The 23,227-nt window shown below is 42.9% G+C and overlaps 1 protein-coding gene across 1 annotated transcript in view; it reads right to left on the reverse strand.

The window, feature by feature from the left end:
- Window positions 1-23,227, reverse strand: part of ACER2 (alkaline ceramidase 2) — a 93,870-nt gene that overhangs the window by 25,755 nt on the left and 44,888 nt on the right. The window contains exon 4 of the mRNA XM_085634511.1: window positions 7,160-7,297. Within this exon, the coding sequence (XP_085490637.1) occupies window positions 7,160-7,297 (138 nt within the window). The remainder of the gene's footprint in view (window positions 1-7,159; window positions 7,298-23,227) is intronic.

Here is a 23,227-nt window from a genome sequence, read left to right on the forward strand (position 1 = left end):
AACACACTCTATGTAGGAATCACTGCATGCCTCCTGAAAAGGCTCCAGACAATACAGAACTCAGTGGCATGACTCATACTTGACCTCCACAGAAGGACACACATCAAACCCCATCTCAAGAAACTACACTGGCTCCCGATTCAGAAGAGATGCCAGTTCAAGATGCTGACCCACGGCTACAGAGCTTCGCACAACGAAACACCAGCATGTATTAACCAAACCCCGGACCTTTCCCCAACCGACCATCTTAAATCAGCCTCCCTCTCCCTCCCAGAAACCCCACGGACCTGCCGAGCCTACAGCGGAGGATGCTCCTTCTCGCACCTGGCAGTCAAGGCTTGGAACAACCTCCCCCAGCACCTTAGGCCGCTGCGTCGTTCCAGGAATTCAGAAGGGAACTAAAGACCTGGTTGTTTGAATGATCAAACTTCCATGCAGCAGCCAACCGCTCCAGCGCCTCGAGACCCTCGCGGGTGATTTGCTACGCTTCACAAATTCTTGATTGATTGATGATTGATTGACACAGTGGGCAGAAATAACATTTTGCGTTTGTTATGGGGACGGAGAGGGGGTCGTTGTGGTGTGACGGAAGGAGGTCTGAGGGAGATAGGAGGCAGGCAGGGGGTTGATGGGGTGCTATCAATGATGCAGAGGTACATTAAGGACTGGTTACAAAGTCTAACGGGACACGATTGAGACCAAGTGGGATGGATGACCTGCTGTTTGCATGACTAAGTCAGGCAGCTCCCTGCTGCGCCCCTGAGAATATTGGCACCGAGGACTTGGAAAAACCCCCAAACTCATAGACAAATTACTCTACTCCCTTTTCAACATAAGAAGCGCCATTGCAGAGTCAATTTCAAACATTCCCATTTAATATAAAAACCTGGAAAGGGCACTGGATATAAAGTGCAAAAGGGAAGGTTTTCACGCCTACCAAGTACAGCAGTTGTTCACTGCTACTAGTGCTGCCTTTGCTAAGACCAGCACGATTGCTACAACTACTACTACTACTACTACTAGTACACTTACTGAGATCATGAATAGTGCCATTTTAACAGTACCACCATGTAACTGAAACAACCTCTGCCACTAACAACTAAGATGAGATCTACACCTGTACTATAGCTATAATTATTAGCACTACTGCAGGTCCCACTCCTACTATTACTGCTGCTGGTACTACTACTGTAACTACTACTTTTGTTATTATAACTACTCCTGCAATTAAAACTGGTGTCACTGCTATTAGTATCATTACTACGACAAGAACGTCAGCTGCTACCTGCAGTGCTGAAGCACTCATACTATCACTGAATGTACTGAACTAGTGCTACATCAAGTGATGCAACCATCCTGTTACTACAAATACTACTACTTGTGCAACTAGTACTGGTTCCACCACTGCATTCAGCACTACTATCAGTATCATTACCAGTAAAGCTGCAACAGTCTTTCAATATTGAGCAAACCCAGTTGCCCCCTCATACTTTATCTTGTCCTTTTTTCATGTCGTCAACGGAAAATAACTCTGGGTAAATAACTTCATGGATAGGTTACTCTATGGATTGAATGTAACATGCCGTCAATGAGTTGATACCCAATGGCTGAAGGCCAGAAATATATTTTACAACATTCTTTTCTATTTTGAGCTATTTTGAATTATTTAATTTAATATTATTTCATACAGGGTTTTATTTTAAGTCCCTTCTTCCATTATTTTCTATGGGAGGGTGCTACAGTACAGGTGGTTGACCATGTGCAGTGCTGGGCGTACGACAAAAGAGTATGTTACTACAATGTGTAAGCTACTACAAAAGCGAAGTTTGTGACTAGCAAAAAGTAGTAAACAATCAAAAGTGTAAACTTATTCAAAAGAGTAAGTTACCTATGTGAAACAGGTCCAGTGAGTTTGAGTGGATCGTATTATCATTTTTGATGGTCATTCTGGAAATCTTCGAGGTTTCTGATACTCCGTTAGTCAGTGATCTGAGAGAGGAGTGCAACTGTCCCATGGACAGGTCATGAACCATGCAAACGTAGGAGTCACATGAACAAAGCAAAAATATTTGCCATTTAGCAAGAGTGGCTGTAACCAGGTGCGCAACACCCATTGGGCTCAAAGGGCATCACCCCCCCCCGTCATGTGTGTCAGCCCCAGGAACACACACAGCCACACCCGAGTAATTCACAGGTCTTGAAAAGACCATTTGCTTGTTAACAAGGCGTTGTTGTTCTTTCATCCCTTCTTAGATCCCCTGCATCTTCACTCGACCTATTGCTGGAAGAATCAGCCCCCCGCACAAAATTTTTATTAGCCCTCCCCGAAATGTCACTCTAGTTTCGCCTCAGGTTGTAACAGAGAGCAAACATGACTGCCAATTGCAGGAAATCACTAGACTTAGGCCATCATAATGAGTGGCCCAGTGCTATAGGTTGGAATTCCGCATACTACAGGGAGTACCATTATCTCCAGGGGCGCAAAATTACCAAAGATTTAAAATGAAACCCAGCAGTTTCACTGAGGAATAGAGAGTTACTGTGAAATCTGTAATTCCGGGTCTGAATACACTTGGCATTCCCCATTCTCCCCACGGTGTATGCTGAAGATTGGGGCTGGTTTTAGCAGCCCGAGTCCCCGAGTGAATATCAGCAGTTTTACAGCAAATTTTGGAATCCTCCCGAATCTGGTAATCCCAGTTACCAGCCCCAATGGAGGGTCTAGGAAGATCGCAATGGATGCCTTAGGGGTGTGTATATCTTATTTTGAATAACCCCCTAAGTAGGCTTCGCGGGAACCCCAGGGGACCCCGGACCACAGATTAAGAAACACTGCCTTGGGGGGTGTATACCTTATTTTGAAAACAATGCTGTTTCTCCAGTGGCAGGCTCACTAAAAGGCTCACTTACAATCAACCCAAGGCGGAGATTATTTAGTACATTAATCCATCATTGCCACCAGGCTAAACCGCTAACAATGTGAACCAGGACAGAATGCCCTGGGTCAAACAAAGCACATTATTTGTCAAGCAGGGCACTGAAATGAAAAGAAGTTTGGCGTGGCAGGCACGTTACATGCAGTCAGAGTTCGACACAGACTGCTCTATTCCCACATAGTCAAAGCACAGGATCCGTACACCAGTGCTTGACTTAAAATGCTAATTTATTTATTCTTCATTACTTGCACAGTAACTTGAACAATGGGCAAATACTGGCAGTGGTGAATTCGTTCATGCAATAAGGTTCAAGAAAAATGATTAGAATTGAAAATTAGAAGAATTAGAAAATGGGGCATTTGAGTTTTTAAAACACATCTGTATCCAGGTATGCCTCCAATCCATTTAGATTGTAAAATAATTAAAACTGAGTAGAGGAAACTAACAAATTACATTTGTGGGTCTTGGAAAGTCTTGTGTGAATGGGGGAAGAGTCTTAAATTTTAGGATAATCAACTTTTCTGTTATATCTCTCCTATTATATGACCAATTATTTCTGAAATTGATATCCTTTTCTGGAAAGCTGTGTGAGAAATAGAGAAACAAAGTATTAGCCTTGTGGCCATAATAAGCCAGAGGAGGTTAGGACGGCTGCTTAGATAGTACCAAGGATTATGAGCCATCTGTACATGTCACACATGACACAGAAAGGTGGGCTCTACTGTGCAAAATGCAGTATTCCGCAGTGATCAGAAGCCGAATCAAAGATGGAAATAAAAGATGCTTATTGGACACTTCCATAAATCCAAGGTTTGAAGCACGATTTGAGAATGTTTAAGTCAAAAAGATAGAGAAAGAGAAAGACAGAGCATGTGTGCAAGGGAAAGAATCTAGACTTAAGGTCTCGAAATGTGGCACGGCCATACTCCTTTTATTGCGTGCTCCAAGGGCGGTCGCTGCAGGGTTTGATGGACATAATTTGCTTAGTGAGCAACGTAATTTTGAAATATGGAGGGCGCTGATCAGACTAGAAATAAAGAGCGGTCCACTTGGAGCTCTTCGCATATTATCGGCTTCGGAGCACGTGCAGGCTGGTTGTCCCGGGATTCCCTGAGGAGCCCTCGGCCTTTGTACCCTTGATAAGCTGCAGGATGCTAAAACCACCACACTTTGCCTTACTGCCCAGGGGGGCGCTCCTGTGGTGTCCCACTGGGCCAAGCTGGATTGGGGTGGGTAAAGGATTAGGGACAGGGGATATGAAAGGAATGGAATTTCGTTTTTTACCGCACTGGATTGATCACCTCTAGTAAGTCGGCTTTGGAATATTCACTATAAGTTCCTACATCGTGCTTACTATCCTCCAATGAGTCTACCTCAGTTTGGGCTGAAATAGGAGGATAACTGTGCCAGATGTGGTACGCCAGGGGTGAGCATCCCTCATTTGGCATGGTCCTGTATTTATTGCAACTATACTGGAAGGTAGTCATGGCTGCGCTCTCAACCATGGTGGAGGGAATGGAACCGCCCGACCCCAAGGCTGCCCTTCTACGCCATGTAAAGGACATTGTGGCATCACACAGGAAGTTTACAGAGCTAGCCTTGGAATTGTCTAAGAGACTGGTGGCCTGTGAGTGGAGCAGTGGAAGGGCCTTCATATCCGAGCAGTAGTTTAAGGACCTGGTCGACTGCAATAAACATATGGAATTATACACAAATTACTGCCTCATTCCTCCGGGCCTAGAGACATTTGGCAATTGAATGCATCCCCAGGTTAATATTATGTACCTCAGAAGATTTATAGATGCTTATTGTATATTTGTCTGATATTCTACTGTGTACCTTGGGTCCAAGGTATGCATAACTCTCCACAGATTGCAGGTTGTGAGAACTGAGGAGTTTGTCCCTATTATGTTAATGGGTTCGCGGAACTATAAGTGCTGATATCTGATATGAGTGCAATTTCTGTACAGCAACGCTGAGTTATGTTGTTGTTTTGTATTGCTGTTTTCAGTTGAAAATGACAAGTGAAATGTTAAAAAAGTCAATAAAAACAGGAATTGGCATAGTCAAAAGGCCTTTCTGGTTTTGGCCTATTCTCACTAAAACATTTTAGAAAAACTGCTGCAGTGAAAAAAACAAAAAATGTGATTGCTTTCTGCATATAATGCTTGTAAGAGATAAATAATGTAATGTATGATGATCTTGTGAGCTTTCAAATTTTAAAATAGTCCCTCATGCATTCCAGTGCAAGACCTCTTTACCAGGCGAAATGATACAAAAAGCACCCAATAGCATGAGGTGAGAGAGAGATTAACAGTGTGCTAGGCAGAGACTAAGCCTATTCCATGTATATATTAAAGAATTAGTAACACTACTGCACGGTCAAGCCAGCATAGAAAAGGCTGGTCTGTGTCTTGCATAGGGGAGTAATGATTTTGCAGCCTATCAACTGGACTCATACAGGACAAAAGGGAGGGACATTCTATTCAGGGCTACGCTAAAGCGCTAACAGGACGTGAAAACAGTGACGACGTAAGATATTACTAAAACAGAATGCATCATCTTGGTTTCAGCTCAGTGAAGAATATTTAAAAACAAATGTTGCTCAAAGGTTTAATGGGCACAGGCTTCATCACTGCTTTTCAAGTGTATGATAAGTGGCAGTGTTGGGCTTGTTTTTTCTGCTGCCGGTACTTGCTCAACACCTTGGTAAAGGAAAGGAGTAGAGTACACTCTTTATCATTAAATGTAATAACTTAAGTCATTCTTCCGCAGGTAAAAGACTAGGAACAAAGGGCAGAGGGTGTTTTCAGCTATTGGGTTCCAAAATCCGAAATCCACTTTTATTTTTTTGGTTGTAGGTGACCCCGAAAAATGGGGCTGAATTATGTTATTTTCTGAGCAAACAAATCTTAAAATGGTATCGCAAATTCTTTATCAGAGTACACGGTCATCATCTGTATAAATGCTGCAATTTATATCTGATAATGCTTTGGTACCATAACAATTGCAATAAATTATGATGAAACCAAGCGAGTAGAAAATATTATCGATCTTGTTACACAAAAAAAATATTTATATTAGGAGCTTTCAAATTTTGAGGCGATTAAGTTAAATTGTTGATAACTCCTCCAGGATATCTATATCTTCTAGCACGTGTGTAATCAGAGTAAAGACACAAGCGGTGACTCTGGTATCCCAGAGGTGAAGCTCTGGTCACTTATCCTGCTCCACCCCACCTAATAGAATTCAAATTCAGCTTGGGTCCCTGTCCTGCCGAGTGCCACACCCCATCACAACGATGTGTGTTTAAATATCAGAATTTTGCAACACACATAACTCACTTTTTTTCCAACCGGCCAAAGCATCCCAATCTTGAAAGGCTGTTGAGGCTGTAATTTTTAGTAGCGCACATACAGACTCACTTTCGATTTAAGGCACTTTAGGTATTCTAAAGTACTCAAAGGCAATCATACAATAACCAATAGCCAATATAGCCTTCTGGCCATTAACACCTCGCGTGGGCGCGTCGGCCAACGGCCGTCGCGAGCACTACCTCGGTAGTGCTGCGCACGTCCATTGGCCTACGCGGCCCCGCCCGCGCAAAAAAATCACCCACACCGCGGTGGAATTTACGCCGCGGTTAACAGGATAAAGATCCGTCCCAGCGTTAAATGCCCGAACTGAACGCAAGGGCTTTTAACAAGGGAGAGGGCCTTTAATGGCCAGTAGAACCTGCTACAGAGGACTCTAAGGCTATTAGAACATTCCATCACTAGAGGGCAGAATGTTCTCATTTGTAAAACAAAGACCTTACAGATTCCAAGGGGTTTAAAATCCCCTCGGGCTCCTTGAGGCCTTTTGTTTACAGCAACAGCTGTTAACAAACATTGGAATGTTGGAGCCCCAGGCTTCTACCGGCCATTAGAAGCCCGGAGAACTCCATTGTTTTCAATGGAGCTCCCAACATTCCACTGTTCTAATACTGGATACGCTTCTGATACAATGAGTGAAAGTGAGGTCAGCGAGTCATTCTAAAGCCTACACGTGAGATATCAAAACAACAGCACCATTAAAAAACACACAGAAACAGCGCCCTGGTGCAAAAAATAGCCCAAACCACACCCTTGCAAATTACAATGGGCAAAAATCTAAATTAGATCAGATTTAAAACTTGGGTGCTATTTCTAAAGACATTTTTATAACATAGGTCTGAAACTTACCTTTTCAACTCTGTGATGAGTAAGACTGTGCAGGGCACACCCAGCGTCATGAGGGTTATGTGGTTTAATGCTGGTTTAATGAAGGCGAGAACTGTTGTGATTCCAGAGAGAACGGCCACTGCAACTTTAAACCGAGACCTGAAAACACCATAAAAAAATGTATGAGAACAATGAAAAGTAGAGTTTTGTTACAGAGAATGCACCTACAAATCGAAAGCAATTCACCTGTTATACAGAAGATGCTCTTATATACCTATAAATGCCCTTTTTACATTGAGGGGTTTAGCTGCTTAGAAGCGGGTTGCATTGATCTTCTGAACCACTATATTTCCAGTTCAATGAAGCTCCCTACTCCAGGTCAGACTCAGGCAGCACAGCATTTGGTTGCACACTTGAAGCCTTCACCATGAGGTGATGGTGCAGGTAGACATGCCCACGCCTACAGTTATATGCCACAATACTGAGGTCAAGAAAATATGCACAACACATATTTTGACAGCCTATTTTGCCTTGGAAAAATAAAGTAATAGTTATATCTGAAAATTCGCATTTATGATGCATCTGCGCTTGCAGAATTCTACAACTGGGTACAAATCAGCACGTAGAAATATTACACAAATGAGGATTCCCTGAAATCTAAGACTTGCTTACATTTCCAGAAGTACTCATGACATTTTTTGAAAATTCCACAAAAGGCACGCTTTTTTTCCTAATACAGGAGTACCCGAACTGGAACACATTTCGGACCTTTTCCCCTATACATTTGCAAATGGGCTCGGTAGTGTCTACTAAATAACTGAACATTGAACTCTATGTCTAATGGCCTGTCAACATCAAAGACAAAATGAATAGGTGCAATTCACTGAAGCTTCTCCGTTCACTAATTATTCCTTAATTCACAATTATTACGGGTTAAGGAATACGTCCTCTGGAACAACCAGACCTTCTTTACCCAACAACCTCGCTCTTCTCTATGCCTATGGCGATCTCATTGAACATTCACTCAATCAGCATACTGTCACATAGGGCAATGGTTTGAGACTTTCGTAATAAAACAACGTAAAAACCCCTAAAAGTAAACTTCCTGTTTCATAAAAAACAATGATACAGCTTCCAAGTGACAAATACAAACTAACCCGTTAAAAACTCCAAAGGCCACAGAATGCTCGTGTGATGCTGACCAGTGGTGGTAACAGTGGGTACCACACCTTTCAGGCGAGAAACTTTCTTTACCTGCTGCCTGTGGCAGAAAGAATTTGCTTTTAATAGGATGCCAGGCCTTCTAATGTCAATACACCTTGACTCCTTGTTACCTTTCATACACAAGTATGCAATGTACGTCTGCCAAACAGCTAAAATCTGGAATTCTTATCCCTTGAGCCACCATCCAAATATATTTCATAAGTGGCCTAACACCCAGCTTTACCTATTGGGTTAGTCAGTCTGCAAATCCATGAAATCGTTCCAAGGTTGTGCATTATGCGAGTCTAGCCCTTCGTTCACAACAGTAGTTATTCAGTCAGTCACAATTATTGGATATCTTGTGAATTACTTTTTTGTCAACAAGGTCTGAACAGAGGCAGATTAATGGGCAAGAGTTATTGTCATGCGCACGGCACAACCAACTAGCCCATGCCTTACAACAGTGACGCCTGTACTACATTATTCATGTGTTTTAAGAAAGAGGTACGTTGAACACAACCAAGCCCAGAAATTACATTGATGGTCATTTCCTCTTTAGAACTCACAGTCCACTTAAGTTTGTCCACAAAGGCCAGAAGTGAGTTTAGATTTCAACCTTTCAGGATCATTTGGCAACCAATGAGTAAAAAGTTTGTCTGAAAAGTGGACAAGCATGGAAACCAACAGGTCTGGCTTGCATTTGAGCCCTAAAGGAAACAATGAGAACAGCCTACTTCAGTGAAACAAACAAAAAAAATTGATTGCTTTCTGAGTGCAATGCATCTATGAGACAAATAAATGAATTCATGTTGATTCCTAGTACTTTTAAGATGTATTACAATGCAAGGGCACCCCAAAAGGAGGCAGAAATAGTCACGAAACAACCAAAAGTAAGAGTATTAGAGAGAAATACGCCTTTGGGCTGAGGGTTAGAGGCAGCAGACCCGGAAGCAGAGGATGGCCCGGGACCAGGGTTCAATTCCCGACGCGGCAGGGTCTTGGACCAGGGCCAGCGGACTAGATAATTCTCGCCTCGGTGCCTTCTCTAACCAGCGATCACACTCGGCAACTCTGGGCATTAGCTTGCCTCATCTCCACAACGGCCCCCTACATTCGCCGGGGATGCCTGGTTTCACCTTGGAGATACCCAGGAGGGACCATCTCACAGGGATAGCCAGGACGGGTTCCCCAGCGGTCTACAGCGCCGGGACACTTCCGAGTAGCTGTGCGCTGAATAAATTAAAATAACATAAAAATATAACTACAGTGCTTTATGTTATGTTAACAATTATTAACAAAAGGTAAGCACACAGTAGAGCTGAAAATCCAGAACAAAAAAATAAAATGACACCCTGTGACCCACAGCACAAAATGTTATAGATTCTGTTGCTGTAAAATACTGTTCGGAAACGTGATGCAAAGGTCATTATAGCAGAAGGCAGCTTGAACCAGTCTCCAAATCCACACCACCCTCCCTCTAGAGCGCCTGTGGATCCTTCCGGAGGGCCGCATGACCAGACCACCCAACTTCCCACAGAGATATAAACTGCAGAACGTGCAGTATGCAACCAGGAAATAAAAGCAAAACTGCTGATTATTAGGTTTCCAAGTCGACAACTGAGTATGGTGTAAAATCACTGAGACAAGATTTTTGGAAAAAAGAGGAAACAAACACCCTTTTTCCTAAAAGTGTAGTTTTTAAACATAAAATACAAGTCTGACTGGGTGTAAGCCAAGACATAGATCTCATTGTTGCCTTATGAACACAGTTGTGTATATAATAATAATAATAATAATAATAATAAAGGGTCTGATTCACAAAGCGGATTGGAAGGGGACGTGCACTTGATGCAAATGTTAACTTGAACAATTACACGACTTGTAGAAGAAGGCCAATTAAAAAAAAAGTCTCTTGCACAAAATATGCGCAGCACAAATATGCTCTCATTAGCATATGCACGAATTATCCACTTTCTGTGTGCAAAATCGTACCTCCCTTGTGATGCATGTGTTGAAATGCCTATCTGCCTATTGCTTGCCTGGTTTACAATAAAAAGATCTTATCAAAAATTGCACCTCCCTGCTCACCTCTGACTAGGTTGTTACTCGGTGGTACATAATGGTTCCTAACTTTATTTAGGAGGACAGGTTAGTTCAAACAAAAAAAATACTAAATAGTGCATCTGTTTCTCACATTTACAGCTCACACGTTTCCGGTTTGATTGACAGGCTTGATCTTTCATAGTTCATGTAAAGCTTCTGACACTTTGAGAAAGGGGCTTATGGGGCAAGGCCAGCCTCTAACATCTTGAACGCGCAGTAACGTTAACAACACCATCAAAAATCCTCAATAGCCAGGAAGCGCAAAATGAAGCGCAAAAATCATTGAATTTGACACGTGATGGCCGAAACGTTCTGCGAATACTCTGCGTGAGCATTCAGTGGCCTTCTGCGTACACTGCATGTTAACGTAAGCATGCGTAATACGTACAAACCTGCTGCTTGTTATTAGACGAAACAAAAGCTTACCACATAATGAGCGAGTGAGAATGTTTTTTAATCACACAGCTAGAGGACCAAAAGCATTAAGGAAACGACCCGCACAGAATGTATGAAAAGAGTTCAGACGACAAAAGGAAGGAAGATTTTACGACACCCCGATAAGCCCAGTAAGCCACGAGTAAACACAGTTTAAATCCACTGGTTTAGAACCGTCCTTACATTGTGTATACAAGTAATAAGGTTTGCACACAAATGTATTACAACTGTGCCTCGCGTATAGACCTTTGTAAACAGAGACAGTTTAATAGGTCACTCCTGAATGGCGGAGAAAGCGTTTTATTGTGGCATTTCCCTTCATGTAATTTTACTTCCTAATAAGCCAGGTGCATGGTTTGAAGTATTTATTTATTATTATTTAAGATACTTGTAGAGCGCGACACTCATCCCCAGAGGGATATCACGGCGCTAGACTACAACCAATCAGTGCAGTCTGTTATTAACTTTTTTTCAGCACCTCCTAGTGCGAACTTGGCCTAGGTGCATAAATGAGAGCGCATTGCATCAGATCCAGCATAGGTACACTTTTTTTAAGTCTCGCCTAGCAACGCAGCATGAAGCGCCAGCATAGGTACACTTTTTTTAAGTCTCGCCTAGCAACGCAGCATGAAGCGCTGTCGCTAGCGAGATCTATTGTTGCCGACTTGAGTTCAGAAGGGGGATAGGACATGTGCACTTTCCCCAGACAGCTGATGTGCACGCTCACGGCGTCTCTTTTCTGGCGATGTGAGCTTGCGGCCAGACAGCTGATGAATACACTCACGGCGTCTCACGCGCACACCGTCTTTTCTCGCAGCAGTTGTGCACGCTCATGACGTCTCCCTCCCTGCCCTACCGCATCTCTTTCGCCTTGTTTAATTCTACTACGGAGGCTGTTCTGCGCTCCATGCCGACTTGTGCCCCGTCCAGCCTCTTGGGTTACGTGTGCTTCAGGACCCGCAATCCTGCTTACAAGCAGCGCTGTGGGCTATGATCAATGTTTGTGTGTCCAGATCCTGTATCTTGTTTTACGAGTGCTGGAGGACCCGCGCACCTGACTACAAGCACTGGTGTGTGCCCTGATCCGGCCTCCCTGTGGCTCTGACAACTGAGACGCGCTGGGTGTGCACTCTCATGAAGCAGCGCAAGCCAGACAACTGTGTGCCTCAACCCCAGCCCGAGAAGCCTCACTGCGACGTCCACGCCCCCCCCCCCCCCCCCCCCCCAGCTAGTCTGCAGGAGAGGGACAACGTACAGCAATGCTGGCCCTGTGACTAAGGACCGCCGACACTGCACCGGACCCTCACGAGGTATCTTGCAAATTCAGTAGATGCGGGCGAGCCCTGACCTTGTAGCGTCTTGCTCCAGCTCTGTGGGCGAGTGTAGAAGTACTTTGGTAATAGCTTAAACTCATGTAAATGCAAGACCTATTGCATTGCAAATGCTTGTTGTTTTGTGGGACATGGAGGTTGAGTTAGATAAGACTTAGACCCGCGGCTGGAATTCGAACTTTGTTGCTTAGTTTCAAGCTTGACAACTCTAACCTCTAGGCCACATCTCCTGCCTTGATGCATGAGAATGAAACGTGGCTCGACGTCATTGGTGTTCTTGAGAAAACAACAGGTCACTACCTTCACCATCTAGGCTAGGGAGACTGCGCCCAGCTGACAGAAGGGTAAATCTAGGAGGTAGGGTTACTCTGATGACGAGCTGAACTGAAGTTTTTTGCAAGGAAGTAGAAAAAAAACTAGTTAGGTGCAAAGTGCCTCTAAAGTATGATACGAATAAAAAGGGCACAGAAAAGGGGCACTGTCATATTTTTAGGCATGTCTTAATTATAAAGTAGGTGTAAATGTGTAATCTTTTTTAAACAGTGTAAATATCCTCTTGTAAGTGAGCTGTTTGCCAGCTTGGTATAAAGCTGTAACATGAACCCCAAAGAAATAAATCTCATTTTATTATATTAGGGTATGATTGAGTCTGTTCCATTGGCATACCCAAATAGGCCTCCAGGGCGGTATTTTATAATGCATTTTCAGAAACAGGTGATGCTTTATCTTCCGCAGACACACTGAAACGTTGGCAAGACCTTAAAGTCACTCCTTGAGAGGCCTGTCTGTCAGCACAGTTACTGAAAAGTGGCTGATGATTTTCCATACCTTCAAACCCACAATTCTGGACAATTTATTTATTAATTCAACATGATCAACCCAAACGAATTTTGTGATCGCCTTCAGATCTTTTATGTGTAGTCTCAAACTGGTCAGATGGGGTTGTAATCTTAAAGCAGAACGCTAATGAAGATGTATTATTTGACAACTGATTGTAGAATCTGACTTGCCCATCTCTCTCGGTCATATGGGTAACAATTATCCTTTTACGCCTGCAGACCTTTCTAGGTTTCACGGGTTACATTTAAAAAATATTCACATAAGGAGTGAATCTTACTCTCTCTCAGGATGGTTCGAGGTCAACATACCTTCTTTATGAAAAGAGATGAAAACAAGATGAGACAAAAAGGGACAGCAGTAAATGTCTTTGCTAGGCTGCATTGCAGCAGTAAAAAGTCACTTAATTCCCAGACTACTATACATCTTCCAAGCATTACCCCCTCACATTGATACATCCACATTAGAAGATCTTGAGAGGGCACTGATTAAATTTGTCTGGCAAAGCAATGAGCCTGGCTAAAAAAAGTATTGCTAACAGCAAAAGGTATGGGTGGTCTGGGTTTTCCAAACCTTAGGAGGTATTACAGGGCTGAACAATTGATAATAGTAGGAGAGTGGTCTAAAAAAGAGTCTGAGAAACACTGGTTCAACAAGGAGAGGGCAGTTGTAGGTAGAGATCTATGGGACATAATTTGGTCACCAGCAAACATAGACCTCAAACGTGCATAGTAGTCAGATCACGATCACACTACTTGAAGTTTGGGGCACTGTTGCCTTAAGACACAAAATTAAGACCTTTACATCTCACTTAACACCTATTCTGGACAACCCAGAGTTTTCCCCAGCTTTGGGGTCACGTCTCACCTGTACTGGAGAACAATAATATCGGATATGTTCATCAATGGCAGACACTAAATCATTTCTAGACTGCAAAAAACATATGGCTTCCCTGAGCAGGAGAGATTTCACTGCCAGGAGATCCTTCATTAGGTGTTTCAACTGCGGTCGAAAGAAGTTGTCACTCGGCCACTCACATAAGCAAAAAGATTATTAACCACATACCATGGCACCAAAGGGTATATCGCAGCCCTATACAGATTCTTAAGTTCCTCCTAAGTGCCACCCTCATGTGCTTACATGAACAGATGATCTAATGCCTTACAAAGTGAACTAACTGCTAAGAGATGGGGAAACATTATGGAGGGACATGTATAAATATAACCTCTCCATGTTTCATATAGAATCGTCCCTAAAAGATATTACGAGCCGGTACCTAAGAGCAGAACAACTTTATAGGATGTTGGCCCATACTACCACAAACAGTTGTTAGAAGGAATGGTGGCAAGGTGGACACGCACATGTATGTTTGGTGGGAATGACCCAAAAAACAAAGAATTTGGAAGGAAGTCTTGGAGGACATAAAAGAGATAGTAGGTCTTCCCACACAAGCCGACACAGATGTGACGATTTTGAGCATGCGCCCTTTGGAGTGGGAAGGTTGAATGCTGGACAACTGGAGATTAACTTACTCACTACTACTTATAGTACAAACGGCAACTGCTAAACATTGGAAACAGAAAGCAAGTCCAAGATGGCACCCATGGTTCTGACAAATTTGGGAAACAATAGCCATGGAACGGTTGATATAGACAGAGATCATTTCATGCGCGTCTCGCACTCAATATAATCGTACATGGAGGAGGAACAGGAAATTTGTCATTTTCCCCCAGGCAATGAGCACTATGGACGTTTGAACAAGGATCGTTTCAGTGATATTGTAATGCCAAGATAAAGAACGATGGAGGATGTGGTACAAACAAGGACGTATACAACTGGGAGTACAAAATTCCCATAGCTTAGTCTGTCGGGGTAGTGAGGCGGGGAAATGTATTGACATTATTATGCTAGATATGGTTTCAGTGTCATTGATGTCTGTTTTAATAATGTGTGAAAACCCCATAAAATGCATTTACAAAAAATAATTTACATATATATGAAGAGATATGCTTAATAATGTCTCTTGGTTTGCCTGTGGTAATTGCTTTTGCTGCTCAAATGCCAAACAGACAAAGAAAATGGAAATTCATGGCTTGTAGGGATTTACTATTTCGGGCCACATTCATCGAGAGCCTAGCTTTAAATCAGAAAAGGCAAGGATAGTTTCAGTACTTTCCCTGGTTTTAGTATCTGATTATAGGCATGCACAGTTCTCATTTTGCTGAAAATCTGCAGGCTTTGTGATGGATAGAATGGGAAAATCCAAATTAATTTTTGTATTCATTTTTTCTTTATATGCATACTCATTTTCAGTTTGAAGACGTCCCCCCCGAACTACCCTCGACAAACGGGAGTTCCATGCCCTTGCTCACACCCTCAGTACCATTTATGCCTGGCTCTTTCATCTGTAAGTTTAGAAGAGCACGGAAAAAACAGCAAATATCTGAATACGCACAGTTGTCGATCTGTGGGTCATCTTGTCATTTTCACTATCCATCCCCTCACAGTCTGCTAGTACCCAATGCCCCACTCTTGCATATCTGCGTGCAATAATGTAACAAAACGCAACTTTAAGAATCATGGATAGGATTTTGAATGCAAAGTGTACATTTTTATACATAACTGATTTGGGAATTGAAAATGTGTATGTGTGTTAGGTATATACATCTGCTAAAGAGGAGAAGGTTTAGAAGAGGAGGTGTGGCTTTGCAGCTAGAGTGCACTGACCTTAGAACTGGGGAATCTGGTTAAAATCCTGGCCTCGGCTTCATATCCTGTGATTCTGGGCAAATCACTTAATCTCCGCATGTCTAAAAAATATGTAAAAAATTCTGGTGCTCAAGTACAGCGCCCCAAAACCCTCCAATACCGCAAAGGGAAAAAAATATATATATATATATATATATATATATATATATATATATATATATATATATATTACCAAGTGGCAGTCGCCACTGGGTAGTTATAGTTAGATCACCTATTCCTTAGGGAAACATTTGTTGTGCTGCTAGTAACTTTGGCCCTGTTTGATGAATCTCCAGGAAACTTTCCTAAAAGGTGCTGCTTTTTGACTAGTTTGTGCTTGGGACGTTTCGGGGTGATCCATCAAGTACGGACCGAGAATAAAGGAGGGTCCCAAAGCGCAAAAAATCCCCATGCATTTTCCTTATACTTCTTTAAGAAGGGCTACAGCAAAACCTGCTGAGCAGAATTACACCAAATTTGGCAGGAAGCTAGATCTTGGTCCACAGATGGTGCTTTTGTGATTTGGTGGACATCAGTTCAGTAGTTTTTGAGAAATTAAGGTTAAAATGTAATTGTATATCTGGATGGTTGGGTACGTAAGAGACTTAAGAGACTCTAGCGGGAGCGCCAATTTAAAAATAGAGCGTCCTGATTGGCACAGGGAGCTTCATTTCCCTTGGCCTATCTCGTTGCCAGGGGAGTCAGACTCCCTCCAGAGCAAGCTCTCTAATTGACAGCCAGCAACATCAGAAAAATGTTGCAGGCAGCCAGCCATTACAGGGCTCGGGGACTTATTCCCATTGTGCGAAGTAAAAAATAAAAACTAATATAAGAGGGCAGGGTAGGGATACCCTGACCCCTTAAGTTTCAATGTTACAGTTGTGAGGTCCAAGGTCTCTCTCCCTTGAGAATACCATTACTCACTACATGGAAATAGTATCTATCTGATCGGGTATTATAAATGAAAAGCCTTTTCCACTTTAAAATGGCCGCATTCTCTTCTATTGAGAAATGAAAGAAGGAAGGCACTGAATGCAAGTAGTGTGATCTACGTCAACTTTAATTGACAGGCATTCTTTTATCAATCTTGATAGCGGTCTAATAACCAGCATAGAATTTGTAAAATTGCAATCCGCATGCAGAATAACACAATGCTATACAAGCAGTTCACTTTAACTAGAAGCCATTCCACAATGGCACTCAGATCTTACACAGCCTAGACAAAGGACCCGTCCCATTGTCCTTTTTCTAACATATAAATATGGGGTCCATATAACACACAGCATACCACCGGCATACATGGATATGAGAGATTTGACCCAGGACGTAAAACTGAAAAAGGAGCCAAACTTCGTGAGTAGTATAGCTAACGTTAAGATTGTAACAAGTATTAACACACTTATAACTATTGTAGGATGTCAATGAATACGAAGCCCAGACACCCTAACTCGTTTTTAATGGCTACCTGGCAGTGACGTTTAATATGCTAACTGTCTAAGTGAGATAGCCATTGCACTACCAGCATATTTCGGACATACATACACTTATTCATCGAAACATGAGAAACGGTTGGTCCTATCCCATTTGTCTTAGTCCTCCACGACATCACTTTAAAATGTTTAACATATTGCCCAAATAGCAGACCATATATACTTTAGTTGAAAATCCATTACCTGGTATTATCTATCTGACTGGCACGGTAGGATTCTAAGAAGTTAACCATAACACTATCGGGCGGGATCTAGCTCATTATATTAAAGGCTTTTCAAAATTCCTTTGCTTGTTATAATATCGTCCTGCAGATTTTCGGATAATTCCACCTACACTTCCTGCAATATAATGTTTTGTTTTTATTCAAAAGAATAATACCTCCGGCTCAGCGTTATTGCTGATTAACACCCTTCAAGAGATACGTATTGCAACGTTGACAACTTTGATGTATAAGTTTCATATAAGAGGTATTTGGCTCAATCATGTTTGTAGAAAAGTTTATATAAGCTTGTAAGTTAACTTGAGCACTATATATATATATGACAAAGACCGTGAGGTTGAAACGCGTCAGTCATTAAACTGTTCTTTTCCTACAATCCTGAGTGCGACTCCTACCTTCTTTGTCGTGAAGCAAGAGGGTCTTCTATATATATATATATCGATGTGATACCTCGTTGTTTGAAAATAAAGACCGAGTGCCCATTCTTTCACCGGAGTGCTGGATGTTTATTTCCTGAAAGGAGTATACCTATAGTTTGATATATATATATATATATATTGGGTTCAAAACAAGGGACGTGGCACTCAGGAACTGTTCCTGAGTGCCACGTCCCTTGTTTTGAACCTAATCAATACTGGGTCTGGGTCCGACCCCTACGTGGAGCACCAGCTGCTGAGCGCGCCGAGTAAAGGGATCACATTGCTGGAAAAAAAAAAAAATATATATATATATATATACACACACACATACATATAGACACACACATATATATACACGGTTGGGCAACTAATAATTATCACGCACTAGGACACAAGTACATACCATAAGTATTAGTCCCCAGCAGGAAGTACATTACACTGACGATGGTGGAAACAATGCATGGATTGTTCAACATGATTATAAAGAATTTGCCAGGACTTCTGTCAATCCTTGTCCTCTGCATGTAGTAAAAACACACTGACCACAAACGGACTGCATGACAGTCAGCATCCCAGTCATACTCTGGTTTACTGCAAACGCTAATAATTTACTACTTGGAAGTGACAAGAAGACCTGACTATATTGGCTTGACCGCTCTGTCACTAGCACACGCTGCCCTTGATACTACCGGCAAGTAATTCCTAATACAGATAGCATGATGCTGGGACTGTATTCTTAATGTGACTGATGTCCTTATTCACCCTGCACATGGTGGTGGTTACACTTGAGTCCTTTTAAAATCCAGGACTGATGTCGTGCATTATATCTTTGCAGCCTTGAGAAAGCCCCAGGCCAATGGGCCACCAGGGGGCGAAACAAGTGTCAGCTGTTCCTACAACTATCAATTTGTGAAATTGAGATGATTATGATGGAAACGTGATGTAAAATAAAGTAATAAAACCACAAAAGAAGTAGTATACGGACTCATTAGACTGTATTACACTCAATCATTGGAATAATACATTACCTCAAACTAACAGGAGGACGCACTCAACCTCTTTACAAACCCTGACCCCTTAGGCCCCATGAAGGGGGGAGGGGCGGCCCATAGGTATCCCGGGGCTAAAAAACAAATGTATTCAGCAAACGATGCTGTGATCCTGCCTTACGCCCATGGGACTCGGAAAAAACGACAAAATGGTGGCATTCATCAATCATAAGCCCCGGGAAGCCCACCACTAAGGCCGAATTTAATAAGGGGAGGGAGGGCCAAGTGGCCCCCCTCGCATAGCCATTAAAGGCCAAGGCAAGCCCACCCTCAGGGCCAAAATCAAGAAAAAGGGGGAGGAGGCCTGCAGTCCCTCTACCAGGGCCATTAAAGGCCCCGGGCAGCCTTCCCTTGGGGCCCCCATCACCGGGGACAATTTCATTAATGAATGAATGAATGATAACATTTATAAAGCGCAGGCTTTCACTCCAATGGAGCATCTTGGCGCTGAGGGCTTGTGTCAGAGGAGAGTCATCTCTAATATCACAGTGTTGGAGGGTTTAAATAAGAAAAAGGGTCAAACTATCTGGGGCTGTAAATATCCAAGTTTTCAATTTTTTCCTAAACATAGATTCTGACTGTATAAGTCTCAGATAAGAGGGTAAGTAGTTCCAGGCTTTTGTTCCCAGGACAGCCATGGACTTTCCTCCTCTGGACTTCAGACGGAAATGTGGGGGTACTAGACGATTTTCTTTACATGATCTCAGATTACGAACAGGTACATGAACTTTTAATCTGGACCTCAGATAATTAGGGCCTCTTTGTTTTACAGCTCTAAAGGTAATCGCAAGGATTTTAAAAAGAATTCTCTTGTGTATGGGTAACCAGTGGAGGGTTTGGAGAGCCTCAGATGATGAAGACCCTTTAGGTAAATTCAGTACCATTCGAGCTGCTGCCTTTTGCACGGTCTGTAGCCTTTTTAGAGTACTTTTCTTAATACCTGCATAGAGACTGTTGCAATAGTCTAATCGTGAGAGAATTGTGGCCACTGCCACGGACTTGCGGGCCGTGGCAGGTAGAAATTCAAAGAATTTCTTCAGAGTCTTTATCCAATAAAAACAAGTTCCTGCAACCGATATGGCCTGCTGATGAAAAGAGAGAGAGGTATCAAATCGCACTCCAAGATTTTTTGCCGTGTTCACAGTATTGGGGAAGGGGGGGGGGGGGGGGGGCTGCGCCAGTTGGCCAACACATTTTGGGTGAGAAAATATTACATTTTCCCAATGGCTATTACATTTTAAGTGGTTGATGTTCATCCATTTAAAGACAGCTGAAAGGCAGTGTTTGAAGTTTTCCTCAGCTACAGTAGATTCTTTGTCCAGGGTGAGGATAAGCTGTGTATCATCAGCATAAGATACCGTCTCAATATCAAAGGATGATATAAGCTCAAGCAGGGGTACCATATAAATATTAAAAAGTGTGGGGCTCAGAATCGAGCCCTTAGGTACCCCCGAACACAGCTGCCTCTCAGTAGAGATATAACTACCTAGTGTAACTGATTGTCTTCTATTTTCCAAGAAAGACAATAGCCAGGCCAGTGCCCTCTGCGAGATCCCTACTTTTCCTAGCTGTTCACCCAAGACCGTATGGGAGACAGTATCGAATGCGGCTGAGAGATCCAACAGAATCAGCACTGCCATTTTTCCCTGATGAAGTGCGAATTTTAACGTCTCAGTAGTATGTAGCAGCGCTGACTCTGTTGAGAACCCAGCCCTGAAACCCGATTGCCTAGGGTGTAGCACATTATTTAGTAGGAGGAACTCGTTTAATTGCTTGTTTACAAGTTTCTCTGTAATCTTTCTTAGGCAGGGTAATAATGAGATAGGTCTGAGGTTTGTCAGAACGGTTGGATCCGTAAGATGCTTCTTTTGGAGGGGTTTGACCGATGCAACCTTCCAGCTGTCAGGTACTACTGCCTGTCTAAGTGAAGAATTGACAATCTGATTGATAATAGGATTAACAGTTTCGATCAGTGCATGTAAAACTTTAGGAGGGCAGGGATCACCTGGGGAACCTGATTTACAAGACAGGATGGCCTGTCTAGACTGGTCAAGGGTGATCTCACTAAAGTGATCCAGCCGCAATATGTTTTCGTGATTATAAATTGACTCTTCAGAAGGTGGGGTGTCCACTGGGAAATCCTTTCTCAAGTCACTGACCTTGACATCAAAATAGTCAGCTATTTGATCACATAGTTGTTGTGATGGGGGAATTTCCTGATTAAATATCTTAGGGTGGGTAAAAGACTGAACAATTTTAAAAATCATCTTCTGGTCAGATGCTGCCTGTTCAATAAGATTCGTGTAATAAACCCTCTTTTCATGTTTGATCATCCTGTAGTAATTTTTTTGTAATGTTCTAAAAATAGTAAGATCATTGTTATTATAATGCATCCTCCAATTGCGTTCGAGATTCCTGCATTTGCCTTGCATCTCTTTAAGTATGAAGATTAGGGTTTGATAGCATTTTATTCCATTTCCTATTTACAGTTTTACAAAGTAGTCCCGGAATTTGAGTAGCTGCATGTAGAGATCTCTCTGCAATCTCAAAAGGGATATACTTGTGGTCAGACCACGTTAATGTAGTTGGGACATCCACTGTACGTTTAGTGAAGTTTGTACATATCCCATCCAGGGTATGTCCAGCATCATGTGTAGGGTCAGTTATCAGCTCCTTTAATCCTAACGTTTCTAAAGTTTCTAAAAAGTTTTTCGTGGTTGAGGAATTATATGCTTCTAAATAGAGGTTGAAATCCCCAAGTAAGGTAAAGTTAGAGTGTCTGACGATCAAGGCACTGAGGCTATCAGCTAGAGTGTCTATGAAGTCAGAGCTTGTTCCTGGGGGCCAGTATAACAAGGCTCCTGCAAAAGCCACTGAGCTAGATAGTTGGAAGCAGAAACCCAAACTTTCCGCACCTTTAACCTCTGGAATATCAACTGTTGAACATTTTATGGAGTCCTTATGAATAATTGCCAGCCCTCCCCCCCTCTTTACAGATCTGTCTTTCCTAAACATGGTGTAGCCTGGGGGGACAGACTGAACAATATCAGCGTTAGACCATTCTTTTAGCCATGTTTCTGTGATGAAAAGGCCATCAAGGTTAAGATTCAAAATTAAATCATGGATATACATAGCATGTTTTCCTAGTGACCTAACATTCACCAATCCACAACAGAAAGGTCTAAAATCTGAGTTTGAATTTGTTTTGCAGATTTTGACAGGGGAAGAGCAAATGTTGGCTTCAAAACTAAGTTCCAGATGACAATTTAAGAAAGAGGCTGAGCCCATTATTGTATCTGGGTGGACAGGGTAATGGCAGTTGCTAGCTGCCAAATTAAGAGTCCTTAATTCCTCACCAGAGTAGCAATAGTTTTGTCCCTGGCCAGCAGCGTTTCTGGCCCTGGCCGCGGCCGGGACGCGGCCGGGCGCAGACGGGCTTGCCTTAGGTGCACCAACGGCGCACCCGCTGCGCGCCCGGCTCAGCATGAGAAATATATGGCTGGCCGGGAATGGATCAGCGCGCTATGCTCCTCCCACCAAAAACACCTGAGGTAGGGAGGAGTGCCTGGAAAGCCCTTCCGCTCAACAGAGAAACTGAGGCGGACCGAGGGCACCAGAAAAAATAAAAAGCAGTAAGCAGATTCAATTCTTTTCAATTTTAGCAGTACAATGCGATTCTAACATAAAAATAAATGTGCAAATTGGCAAAGTGTAGCAGCAAAACTACTTCATAAAAAGGAGATCGTAATTTTCTATCAGTTTTAAAAACACAGTAATACAAGAAAACGAGCGTTAGGAGCAGACCCTTTCAGCACTCACCCTCAGCGCGCCCGGCTCAGCATGAGAAATATAAGGCTGGCCGGGAATGGATCAGCGCGCTATGCTCCTCCCACCAAAAACACCTGAGGTAGGGAGGAGTGTCTGGAAAGTCCTTCCGCTCAACGGAGAAACCGAGGCGGACCGAGGGCACTAGAAAAAATAAAAAGCAGTAAGCAGATTCAATTATACAGGGGAGAGCGGTTGGCCTCCTGCACAAGCCATCAGAGGCCCCAGGGAGCCCACAACCTGGGCCAAAGAATTTCAAAATGGGGCAAGGGGCCACGTGACTCCCCTCTGCAAGCCTCTAAAGGCCCAGGAGAGCCCATCCACAGGGCCAAAATGGCTTAAACTGGGGGGTGGGGGAAGTGGGGGGAGGCACTCACCTCCCTCAGCCATCAATGGCCCCAGGGACCCAATACCTTGGGCCGGCTAAC

The sequence above is a fragment of the Triturus cristatus genome, chromosome 2_1 (assembly GCF_964204655.1).
Source record: "Triturus cristatus chromosome 2_1, aTriCri1.1, whole genome shotgun sequence".
Taxonomy (NCBI): domain Eukaryota; kingdom Metazoa; phylum Chordata; class Amphibia; order Caudata; family Salamandridae; genus Triturus; species Triturus cristatus.